Consider the following 13,262-nt stretch of genomic DNA (forward strand, 5'->3'; position numbering starts at 1 on the left):
TAGTTAATGTGATATCTTCGCTGTTAGCAACGTTTTCTTGCAGTGCATCAAAATAAATTCAAATTTCAATCCAACATTTGAGTACAGAGAACCTAAATTCTTCAGTCCTTTTTTAGGAAACAAAACCAATCAATATAGACTATCTTATGTAAAAGAAGACAATTCTATTTTCGATTCACCAAGCTTAACTTAATACCCGCACTCATTAATATAGAACATGTCGAAAATATCAGAAATGTGTCTTATTTTGGAACACTGTTTAAGTGCCGAATTTACATTACAAATTATGCATTCGTTTTCAGGCAATTTACAAGTTGTTTTTTGTGCATTCGTTTTAATTCCCATTTCATAACATTACTTCCATCTACTGGCATTCAACTGAGACTATCGGTAGCAAAAATTAGAGAACTCTTCTCAGCAGAATTGATGGTAGTCAGTTTCCTAATGTTCCATAATGAATCTTTACTCAACAATTCACTTTTGACTTTGGCCGGTAACTTCTGAATACATTCTCTTCGTTTGCTGCAAGGCGTAACATGCTCGATAGTCCAATCAAAAATAGAGCTCCTAATTGACTTCGAAATACTCGCTGCAAAATCTTCGCTTCTAATTACGCATTTATCAGCCAACGGGTGAAACGACACGCACTTCAAATTGCTTCTGATGTAGATTGTAATCAAACTATTTGAATGGATGTAAAATGAGTAAATTACGTAATTCAACACCTCAGAAGTTGCGCTTTCATGGTTCCCTTCCGGTTCTGCATTTTGAGATCGAATTAATGATGATATAAATTCTTCACTAGCTTGTTTGAGCTGATCAAAGCTTCGAATCGCGAATAAATAGATATGCACTTGTGGATGAGATTGAGATTGCAAATTTGGGTGGAAACTACTTACATTAACTGCAGAACTGTAAGTCAATTCTTTCGAATCGTACCATTTATTTTGAACACTTTCCATGTTGGCTTCCTTAACGTTGACCGGAAATGTATTATACAGAATGTCGCAATAAGAACCGGCTGAGAATTTCAGACTGTTAAATTTGGACGAATTTTGTTTAAAGATGTCATTCGATTCATGCAAGGAATCAACAAGCATTTTCAAGTTTTGATTAAGTCGAGCCTCTCTTTGGGCAAAGTAAAAACTGTCAGTGTTGTCCCTGCTAAACTTTTGGGCCATTTCGTCCGATGGAATGTAAAACACATTGACCAGCTGGGATAGTTTGAGGGGCAATCGTTGCATAATCTCATGAACATCAGAAATGCTAGAACTTTTCCCGCAACCTTCAGCAGTTCTGAAAGGCAGGTGTTCCAAGTTCGAGTTCGATTTGAAGTCTTGACTTTCCACTTTAGTTGGCGTCAAAAAGGGGAATTTGGCCACAAACTTTTTGCTGTGCAACATTGGCTCAACTGGCAACGGTTCCGCGTAAATCTGGGGAAGCTTCACGCTTCTCGAATTGTCACAATTTCTTTCCGATTCGATGGATTGGTTAACAATATTGCAGAATTGGTCGTCATAGCAAGACTCGTTAGTTAAGGAGGACAGTTTCACCTCGGGTTCGCAAAATATTGCATCGGCTAGAGGTTCAGGAATGAATGGAATTTGTCCTGGAATGTAATCCCACATGAACGAATTATGAGCACCCAACCGTCTCGCCGGGATAATTGTGGCGGTCGAGGGCCGTTCTGCGTCAGAGCTAATCCGATCGAAGACTCGGAACGATTCGTTGCCAAAGGGAGATGAAATTGACAACGTCAACTCCTCGTTTCTCCTATTATTTTCTTCAGCTTCTGCCGAATCTGAGCCGCGGTCTTCTTCGATATGAACAAATCTTTCCTTGCCCGACAGGTAATAAAGATCTAATTTATTGCTGCTACATTCTGTTTGTTTATTTTCAGACTTCTGTAACTTCTTTTTTCTAGTTCCTTTTCGTTTTGTATTTATCAAACTGTTAAGAAGTAATTCTGCCGCGTCATTACACCGCTGTGAGGGAACGTGCTGTGTTTTCACCTCTTTGTAGACCAAAGCATCGTTAGACTGGGATTTTGATCCAGAAATTCCGTATTCAATTGAATCTAGAACTGGTTTGTACAATTTCTCCGAGGTAAATATGGTGGGCCTGTTTTCCAACCATAGAGCTATGGTTCTATAGCAAGACACGATTAAGGAATGCAACGCGGTTTTATGATGCCTCGGAGGTTTCTGCAGCAGTTTCTCGATAAGTTCACACAGTTTCGGAATGACAATAAACCTGTAACTCTCATAAGTGAAGTTAGATCTCGCTAATGTTCTCAGAAACGCCAAAGCTGTCAAAATTGCCTGACCCTGGCTATCTTCACTCCACTCCGAGAAAGCCCGTTTGATAAGTAAGTTGATTAGCTTGCTATTGGCAGATTCGCGGTAGTAGATCCCCTCAACACTAAGCATTGAACCCAGAAAGTCGCGGTTGTTTGACATCTCGATCAAAGAATGAAGTAAAGATATCAGAAGTGAAATGCTCGCAGGATCCGTTTCTTGACTCAATCTTCTGTAGCAAAAGTTGGTAACTTTATCAAGATAAGCCGGGAATGGTAACTGTTCCGAATGTATATCGTTGAACTTGATAAAATAAGGAAAAGTTGTAAGTAGAACATGATAACACGCTTTCCAAAACATGGAACTAGAAACGTGGCATCTAATCGAACCACCGTTACTTGCTTTCGATTCCGACGATTCAATGGATGAATGAAAACTCTCCTCTTCGGAGCAATACTGGAAAATCCGGTTGACGTACGTTGGCACCAACTGGTTGCAAAATCTCGCTCCGTTGCAGAAAAGATTGCACGAGGATAAAATTACGTAACAAGTTACGTCACAATTCGCTGTTTCAAATTGCAAATTTAGTGCTCTGTAGATACAACAGTTAAATATCGAGTAGTATTGCAGGCTTATGGTTTCGGTGTCGCGTTTCCAACCGAACAATCTCAAAAGACAAGTTAAGGCTTCTGCCTGTGCATACACTAGTTCGTTAGCAATGCCAGGTCCTGTTAGGCAAATTTTGAAGAGGAAATCGCCAAAAGCATTGAGAAGACTTTCAACAGAAGTTTGAACCTCGGAGGATGTTACAAACAAAGGGTAACTCGATACTTTTGAACTTCGAACTTGCTCTATTACTGTTGCACTAGCAGCCAATGCATCATTCACGTTTTTAAAAGAAGCGTTATTTCTGTTGGAACGGCGGCTAGAAGCTGAGCTGTTAAAAGCTTGGTTTGTGCTTTGACCAGACGTAGCTGTTGGTTGAGTGCCTACACCACTATTAGTACCATTAGGCAAATTGTTGACAGTCGAAATGGACGCTACTAGTAACTGAGATCTTATAACGGAATCGCTTTCAATGCCCATAAATTGATAAACAGCGCTTGCAACTGTGCTTGCAACTTTCAGCGCCAACAACGAGTAAAATTTGACTTGTTGTTCCTCATCCTGTGGAATTTGAGCTGCCAAATGGTCAGGAAATTTGAACTCCAAAAGTAGGGCTGGATTTACAGGGAAGTGGAAAAACCGGTACCATGTATGAATTAACTGCTGGGAGTTAAGAAGCTCAATTGCTGTAACTTTAGCATCATTTTTCTCAACCTCAATTCCATGTTTGCTAATTTGCTGGACCAACTTTTGATTTAATTTCAGGAACTGTGAACTCCAACTTCGCAACGTATTGTAGTGAAGCGAGTTATGTTTCAAGATCCTGTCCAAGGATTTCCAAAAAGTGGATCCGGGATACTGCTTGCAGCACGCGAGAGTCCAGATGTCGAAGATGTTATCCAGGAACTTATCCAGACCATCCTGGGCATTATGGCACTTACTGGATCCGAGGGCTTTGGCGAGAACTTCGAGCAGCAGCAGAAAAATGGATTCCCAGGTTTCCTCGGATAGAGAGGGAGATCTGTTGTTGAGAGATGGCAATTGGTTGTCACTGACACAGTTGGACGAGGAGGTAGTTGATATGTCATCTTGCAGAGAGCTCTCCTGAAATAAAAGCCAGAATAATAACAACACAGTAGTAAGAATGCCAGAAAATAGCTGTGATATCTTTATAGACCTGTAGACACAAGACACAAATGAAAGGATGAGACTTAAAAATTTTGAAAAACAGTTTCATACAAATTATCGGTAATTTTTTAGACTTAAGTACTCTTATATGCAGCCCTCAAATAATCCTCAGTTAGGTTAACATATTCTCAGTTGACCATAACTCCTCTAATTAAAGTTAGAGCAAATCAATTTGAGAGGAAACGTCAATTTGAGATAGGTATCGCACGTATGAACAAAAAATATTCACGCTAATGAACACAAAATTCACTCGAATTAGTGGGAAAATATAGCAGAACAAGTCCTAAAACAATTCAAAAGAATTTTCATTGACTAAACAAATAAACTGGACCTAGAATGGACTATAAAAGGAGTAAAAACCACCAGCCAATGGACTATAAAAAGAGTAAAAACCACAAGCCAAAAACTTTTGTTCTTTGAATTTTTGTTCAAAGAACGTTTTCTCACTACTTTAAAACAAAGACAGCGCCCCAATACAATTCAAATTCTTTGAATTGTAAAAACAACGCCATTCACGCAACTCAGTTAGAAAATCCCACGCATGAATGAACAAGTTTGTTTGAAGTAAGCGCAAAGTCACGCGATCGCAACAAAATTTTGACCAAAAAACATAGCAGGACAAGTCCTGAGTCACAATTCAAAGAACTGAACAAACTAAACGCCGGACTATCAACCTCCTTTAAAGAACACCTTTCGATAGTAATCATCATATAATACATAAGGAAACATTAGAAAAATCTCTTGAAATATACATTATTTTTTTTCATAAAATAGGGTTGTCAGAGTTTAGTTCCGATAACAACAGCCTCATAAAATTCCAGCAGTAAAAATTCTTTAGACAAAAAACTGTATAAAAGACTGAAAACACAGTGAAATGAGGCGACGCGACATTTGCAGAAATCAGCTTACACTAGTGTCTTTGAAAATAAGTGGCGTCAAAGTCAATAAAAAAATGTTATATCATTTAGAGCATATAAAAGGTTTATTCAAAAATAATTCAAGATACGATAGAACAAGAGCAACAAATGCAGGCAACAATCAAAATTCGAAAAAAAATATGCAAAACAAATGGTGTCACAGCCAACAGAAGCTGCCATCATAGCACAGAGACAATTATGACTCCTCAAATGAGAGCTATAATTATTGAGACTTCGCGACAGACACAAGAATACTACAAAAAACACATTTTCAAAAAAACAGGTATTAAAACCGTTGAAGTTAGAATTCACAAAAAATCAAATCAAAATACAACTAAGAGAGCGTATGAGGCCTCCCATAAGGCCATGTGACAGAAAAACAGCAACTACAATTTCAGAAGTCAACCAAATTTTAGAAACCAGGTCGTGTCAAATTCAAATAAAACATAGCCACAGTAGTCAGAAAACAGCCCCAATGGCTTCGCAGATCTGCAGTCTCAAAAAGATGGTAAAAACAAACCAGAAAAAATTCTTTTATTATATGCTGAGATAAATTTTTTCATTTTTTTGATTAAGAATTAAGAATTTGATAACTTATTGCGGCTTCTCATAGCTATACTTAAATCATTTTCAATTAGAACGATACAAAATAAAAGAAATTGGACGTTATTTTTCAGAGTGAGGTAAGTCATATGTGACCAAAAATTTACAAATGAACAAATTTGCAAATGAACAAAACAAGTCGCTCCACTAAGGGCGGAAAAATGACGTCAAAAAAGAAGAGAAAAATTATTGAAAAGAATTTTGTACACACAAAATTTTAAAGTGCGAACAACTTTGATGTCATTTTGGAGCTGAACATACTCCTGTTTCCTAGTGAGACAACACAGGGTCTAGTACCAATACCAATAAGCATTTGAGATGATAACTAAGAACAAAGTTTGAGCAACGTCTTAAAACCATTAATTTCCCCATGATGCGATTAAATAACAACAACCGCAACTATCCATTATTGGAACACCTGTGAATCACCATTTAAAATTACTTGTACAGAAAACAAAAAAAAACAGCGAACACAGAAGTTAACGTCATTGTTGCACGTGCACAAAAATTCGCTCACAAGAACGAAAAATCTGTTCCAACAACAATTTCTCACTCCTCTGCAGAATCAGTTTCAAACAAATTGACGCCTTAAGAATGCTCGCTTATCGCTCTATTCGCTTATCCAGCGTCACTAAAATTATTGCCCCAATCTGACGTCTCTTTGAAAAATGAATCGGAAAAAATGTGAACAATCTTTAAAAAAAAAGACAGCACAGCAACACCACTCAAATTGGCTGCACTTTAAAAAAATCCAGACAAGTCCTGAAGTTCAATCCAAAAAGAAACTGGATGACACACAAGAAAACCCTTGATGTGACCAGCTGAAAACTTAACCAATACGAGCCAAACAGAAAATTGTTCGACTCTGTCAAATCCCAATGTGAGTGAAAATCAAATCTCTTCTTAGCAGAGGCGCGCTGTCATCTTAACGGGCTTTAGTTGCTACAACTTCCGGCAGGAAAGTTACGCCATACTTCTAGTTTCTCACTTCATTAAACCGTTGTTCTAATCACGCTAGTTGCAGGGTAATCAAGGTACAAAAAAGATCACGCATCAACATAGTTGATCTCGATTATTAGCTGACAGATTTTCCTTTGAGCTGCAATATATGTTGCGCCTTTTAGATCTAGATTCCGGCAAAAGCTATTTCTAGCTAGTAAACCTCAAGCTATATCATATACCAACCACGAAACAATGTTATGTCAGAGATGAAATAGAAATACACCCTATTTGAGGTTCTCTACTTTCAAATCTGAGGTTCTCTAAAAAAAGAAGCCATTCACTACATCTGCTTTATTGATTTTCAAGGCAGACTTCTAGACTAAATTCATAAGCCCCCGATAAAAAGTAGATCTGAGAGCCCTAAGCAAATCATTCTTGCAAAAAAAACAAAATATCTCACAAATAGAAACTGTCGAGAAATATGGTCAACCTACCTGTTGCCGAATCGAAGACACAACACCTCGTTTAAAACTTTTTCGAAAGATCTGATTGAAATTGACAGCCAAGCAGGTCATGGCAGTTGAAAAGAGTTCGAACAAGTTTAACACAGTTTTATTTTCAGTTGCTAACTGAACCAAATTTCCCACCAAGCAAGTTTTACTATTAAAGCAGTTCGCACGCTTCATGTAATTTACACAGCAACTATAAACACGCGTCAAAAAGCACTCGTGATCTTTATATAAAACAGCTTAATGACCACCACTGGTGGGACCTCCAGCAGTGCGACCAATAAATAGCTTACTAATTTGAAATAAAAACAGCAATCTATCAATTTTTGGGCTCCGCTAATTGCTTATCTTGCATGTGGTAACTTTCATGTTGGTCAATATGAAGAGCTTTTACGGAAAAGATGTACAATTTAGTGTCTATGGCACTTACTTCATAAACTCAAAACTGCTGAACCGAAATAGGCTGTAAAATTTAACGAACTGAACCAAATATATTCGTCTAAAACGCTACAAAATCTGTAAATCTAAAGCTCTAAACAAAACCTAGTTCAAAACCCAACAGCAATCACGTGTCAAAATGGGACCAGATTCTAATGCTAACCAGTTCTGCTCAAATATCGCCGATCATATCTTAGAACTGATCTTTTGTTTAGAAGAACTAATAGTCGAATGGAAACTTTTCAATTCCCCCGGTTTCCTTTCCTCTATAATTCACATTTTAACAGTTTAATAATATGAGATATAAAAAACACGATTGACCTGAAAACCTATTCAAAAATCAGTCAAAACGGACGTAGCGCAGCTGCCGGGGAAATAGACGTCATCAAAAAAGTCGCATATGACTTTTTGGCGCGTGATAAATGGAAAGCACTATCGGCTCTGAACGCCTCATTTTTTTCAAAAATCTCAAACTAGCCTATCAATAGTTGATTACATCTATGATGACACGCTAAAAATATATAAACATAACCGACGAAAAATATATAAACATAACCGACGAATGTCAGCAGCCAGCTACAACTGGAGGTTAACTGTCGTCTGCATTAGCGGACGACTGGTAATAATATCACACTGGGGTTAAATTATGTTAAGGCTTCTAATTGAATTGACCGTAAAAAGGATTGAAATATAAAAGGTAAAACAAAAATTGGCAGAGTTTGTCCATTAAGTTCTTGAACAGAAAAATGAGAGGGAGTTCATTATTAAGATGATGCCCCGTTGATTATAGGGCCTAGAAGGCCCGTCGAGCGTATAATATCTTAATAGGTTTTTTTCGAATTTGATTTTTTCTCGACTCAACCTTCTTCATTTTTTACGTTAATTTTGTTCACTTATACAGGAATTTTTAATTTATTGTTGCGTAAATACGGTAAAATTAAGTAATAATACATTTACTTGTTTATTATCTACTTTTTTATTATCTAAATTATTTGCAAACTCTTAAAGGTGAAACCCCTCTCAATTTTCGGTTCAAGAACTCGATGGACAAATTGTGCCAATTTTTGGGTTACCTTTTATATTTCAATTTTTTATGGTCAATTCAATTATAAGCCTTAAGATAATTTACCCCTGAGTGAAATTCTTACCAGTCGTTAATCACAAAAGCTATACGGCATTATACAAACCCTTTTTCTGCATTGTGTAGCAATGTTTTGCTAACTTGGCACCGTATCAGTTAACTTCAGCTACTGTTGGTACCATTTTATACTAAAAAATTTTCATTGAGAATTGTTCCAAATCTATACTGCAGAAATAAGGGGCTACCCAAATACTGCTAGATTTGCACGGAATCAATCTTTGGAGGTTAATAGATGCATTTCATCAGCTTTAGTCTATTTCTCTTGTTTTTACTGTTTTCGCAGACTATCATGATTGCATCAAATTTGGATTAAATTTTTAGAAACAGGTTTCACATTACTATTATCTCTAGTTAGTTTAATCTTTCATAAAAAATGCGATCTTATTAATTGCTGGCTTAAAACATACCCGGCAGATTGCCGGAAAATAGCCGCCGTTGATTCCAATAAGCATAACTGGGATTGAAATAACAGAAGATATCGAAAAAAAAAGATTTTCGTACAAAAACATTTTTTTAAGTCCGATTTATTTTGATGGCATTTCGTAGTTGAACATACTTCTGTTTCTTAGAGAGAGATTACAGGGGCTACTATCAATAACAATAAGCATTAGAGAGAGGTAACTAATACCTATAGGACCGACGTTCAAATAGCGGGCATCTAAAATTGGGCTTTATGGGTTTATCCCGTTTCTATTTCTGACTTCAATTTTTTATACTGACTGTTCATTTTGAATTGCTTTGCTGAGCAACTGATGTTCAAAATCACTTTTAGCAGAATGAGAGAAGAGAGAAACTAGCCTAGAGAAGTCAAAAAATTTCACGCAAAATGTTGAAAAGGCGGCAAAATGAGGTAAAGCGAAACATTTTTTTATTCGACGAAGTAAAAAAAAAAATAGGAGCGCTATAATAGCCGGCTGAGAAGATGAGGGCGGCTATTAACAAGCCCGAATTACAGGGTTTGGATAAGAAAAATACCGAGCAGTTCCTAAATTTCTTTTTGGACTTTTCTATCTTTTCGTTTTAAAAGATCGAATTCATTCACTGGGCTATACACCCCTATTAACGAAATAGTTTCTTCGGCAATGAATTGGATTTCACCGGAGCAACCTATAATCATTCAGATTAACGGACAATCTAGATAATTATGAAAAACAGCCAAAATTCATGAATAACGGCTACTATAGGCTAAGTAAATCAGATTCATTTTTATTTCATTGGGATCTCTATCAAACTTGACACTACTGAGACTAAGTGACAAGGCAAAACAAGGGCAAATAGTAAAAATCAATAATTTTCGGCAATGAACTGAATTAAAAACCATGAGCTATCATATGAAAATGTCAAATCGCTTCACCCTAGCTTCATCAAAAAGCCAAATGTACTTATTGAGAATTGAGACTAAGGGATAAGACAACAAAAAGAACGATAAATAAGCGCAAAAGTCATAAAATTATCAGTTTTTCATGAAAACGATTTTGTTTAAATGATATTTTAGTCAGTTTCCGACATTTCCTTATTTATTGATCTTTTTGTTGTCTTATAAATTAATTTCATCGAGGACATCCGGCTTTTTGTTGAATTGTTTGGAAGTTTTTAATTCATAGCTAATGGTTTTACTTTGAAAACATTTTCAAAAATATCCATCGACTTTTAAATTTTTAACCATGTTGTTCTTATTGATACCTCCTCTCTTCAACAATAGGCAATTGAATCCATAAGAAAAGTTTCTGCAACGTAAGCGCTGTAAAAATAAATTATCGAGTAGATTCATTAATGCTTGAATATCAATCAACACCTAGACTATGTACCAACATAAGAAAACAAACAGCAAATACACGCAAATACGACTTCAAAAATTACCAAATAAATAGTTAAATAAGTGTCAAGAGTGTCTAAACTGGCCGCCTATCAACTGGTACTAATAAATATTCTGGAAAATTCCTCATTACTGTAAAACATATCATTACTGAAGCTAAGTGACTGAACAATAAAAGTACACCAAATACGGACAAATTAGCAAAAATTTGAAATTTTATTTAAAAAAATTAGCACCGAAGTTATAAATACAGTAAAATAAGGACTGAACTTTCTTTCTAAAGACTTATCGGTGGCATATTAGAAAACCAAAGGCGCTTTCATTAATGAGAGTAAATAATACGACAAGATCGGACAAATTCTCATTCCACTTAGCTGAAAATTGAAGTTCATAACACCCACGTTTACAGATAACGCCTCTTCAGTCGAAAGAACAAATTCCAGTACGATAGAAATCCCTTGGATTGTTAAAAACCTTGATGAGACCAATCATAGCCTCGTTGAGTTAATAGAAAATTCAATTAAATCTTTTAATACTCAGAAGCTAATCAAATTACAAACTATGAACTAATCTTTCTTTTGCTTTCAAATATCGAATTCGGTTTTCTTCGAGCTGTGATGAGATGCAGTTGGAACATTTTGTGCGCACGCACATTACCGAGCCTCCTTTTCGAAATAAATTTCCTATAAAGATCTTTTCACTCTCTGACGGATTTGAAGAATCTTTTTTGACTCTGAAAGAAAACTAACGCCATTGAATTCCACTAAAAAAATCAAGTTGAGCGAGTAAGGCATGAAGTCACATATGATCTTAAGAAAATGTCAAACAATTGACCTAAAAATCACATCAGAACGTAAAAAATGAAATGAATTCAATTATAGACGAGTGGAAATGAACAAAATTCCTTGTTTGTTTTAGTGCGTGATTAAACAACTTAACGAAAATGATTCAGACAGCGACTTTAGCAAGGCATTGAGAAGACCGTTAAAGACAATTGATTCAGAGAACACACATTTTACAACTATACAACGTTTTTAATTATTACAAGACCGATTCCATATAACATATAGAAAACTGAGGAACATAAAATTGATCTCTAAAGTGCATTTTTTTCATTAAAATTTCACATTTATTTTTGACTACAAGTACTTCACGAAAGATTTATTCATAGCATTATTTTCTAATTTGAGATTTATAAATTTCGACATCTGAAGTGAGACAGATTTGAGCTCTGCCTCAAGCGCTATTGCTCTACTATCGTACTAAATCAATCAACTCGCACGCATTTTTTTCGGCAGAGACCACAATGTAAAAAATTCTTTAAAATCAGCGTTTTGAGTAAAAACCAGAGATAGAAACAAAAAACGTAAAAGACATCGTAACACACTTTAGAGAAAAATTGGTGATGAAAACAGAACCAAATGCACAATGCGCTTACGGTGTTTGACCCATGATCCGACAAGTAATCGCAACTTGACAGCCGGTGTTTTCCCTTCCTCCTCAATTGAGGCACTCCATTAATCGGGGGAGCCACATACTGACCCGGCTGCACTTCCTTGCACAATTCCTGCACTTGTATCAACACATGCTGACATAAGAAATCGCGTCCGAGGCCAGAGATGTTATTGGCAACGTGGCTCAAGTTTGAGAGAAATATGCGAGCGTAGTATTGCGGGTCCTCGCGTACGGGAGAAGGAATGCCCTTTGCTGACCCGTGAGGGGACAAAACTGAGAGCCATTTTACGTAACAGTAAACACAAGTACGAAAAGTATCATAATCAGGCGGATTCTTCAAAGCGTAATTAATAGCATGCAATGACCACTCAAGCTGTTCTTTGTCGAAACATTTGTCAGCTTTATCTTGATTGCCATCTGCTTGCGTTAGTTCGCCGATGAACCCTGCTACCTTCTGGGAAATCTCGGCCGCAAGGGCAACTGGGAAGCAATCGAGGGAAGTTCCCTTTCTCTGCTGTTGAGCAGATATTACAGCATCTTCAATATTGTCGTACATACATGAAAACTGAAAACAAGCATCTTTTTGAAGCCTTGCCTCTTGCATTTTTGAACAATAGAGGGGGGATAGGGACTATCGGAAATGTCTGTGGTCGCACATTAACTTCCAACTCAAAATGTAGTTCCATTTCAAAAGTAAAGTTTCAACTAAAAAATCAACTCGTAAAGTTCAAACTCCAAATAAGAAAAACTTTGCGACAGATTCGGATCTTGGACAAAAACCCTCTTTGATCAGTCTAGCGAAAAAATTTTCATAGATTAGCGCAGCCTAAACAGTAGAATATATTATGAATTTTTTAACATGGTTGGCAGGTTGCCAGAAAATAGCTACAATAGCTTTGAGGATCTGCAGTCTCAAAAAGATAGTAAAAGAAACAGACCAAAAGGAGAAACTTCTTCATTAGAAAAATGAGATGTTAAATTTTAATTTTAAAAATGCTTTAACTTATTAAATGCCTCTATTAGCTGCTCTCAAATAGCTTTCAACTAGATTGACACACACTAACATGACTATCTCTTTGAATTAAAGTAAAGGAAAATCAATTTCAGTGTGAGGAAGTCATTTTTGAGAGTGAGGTAAGTCACCTGTGACCAAAGACTTAATCACGCGAATCCATAAAAAAACTCGCTGCACTAAGAGTGAAAAATGACGTCGCGCACGCAATTCAGTTGAGATTGCATGAACGAATGAACAAAAAGCAGATGTGATTGTGACGTCATATGGTCGTAACAAAAATCTTGACGACGAATTAAAAAACAGCAGTCCTGAAAAACAATTCAAAGAATTGAATG

General features: G+C 36.4%; 1 protein-coding gene across 2 annotated transcripts; it reads right to left on the reverse strand.

Annotated features, from left to right (window-relative positions):
- Positions 1-218: 218 nt before the first annotated feature.
- LOC142354672 (ral GTPase-activating protein subunit beta-like) lies at positions 219-12,505 on the reverse strand. Of its 2 annotated transcripts, none has more exons than XM_075407027.1 (2): positions 11,896-12,505; positions 219-4,007 (listed from the first exon to the last, which is right to left on the reverse strand). In XM_075407027.1, exons 1-2 carry the CDS (start codon positions 12,466-12,468, stop codon positions 375-377), a joined length of 4,206 nt encoding a protein of 1,401 aa, XP_075263142.1. In that variant the 5' UTR covers positions 12,469-12,505; the 3' UTR covers positions 219-374. The 2 variants fall into 2 exon arrangements, with proteins under 2 accessions (XP_075263142.1, XP_075263143.1); XM_075407028.1 differs by lacking the exon at positions 11,896-12,505 and adding an exon at positions 7,048-7,202.
- Positions 12,506-13,262: the final 757 nt, after the last annotated feature.

The sequence above is a fragment of the Convolutriloba macropyga genome, chromosome 15 (assembly GCF_964194025.1).
Source record: "Convolutriloba macropyga chromosome 15, txConMacr16.3, whole genome shotgun sequence".
Classification (NCBI taxonomy): Eukaryota; Metazoa; Xenacoelomorpha; order Acoela; family Convolutidae; genus Convolutriloba; species Convolutriloba macropyga.

Bases quoted from the DNA above. Each gene is read 5' to 3' on its own strand.
- LOC142354672 (XM_075407027.1), bottom strand. From the start codon at position 12,468: ATGTACGACAATATTGAAGATGCTGTAATATCTGCTCAACAGCAGAGA. The intron at 4,008-11,895 runs GTAAGCGCATTG...CTTTTATTTCAG, and splicing joins CGGATCATGGGTCAAACACC to GAGAGCTCTCTGCAAGATGA.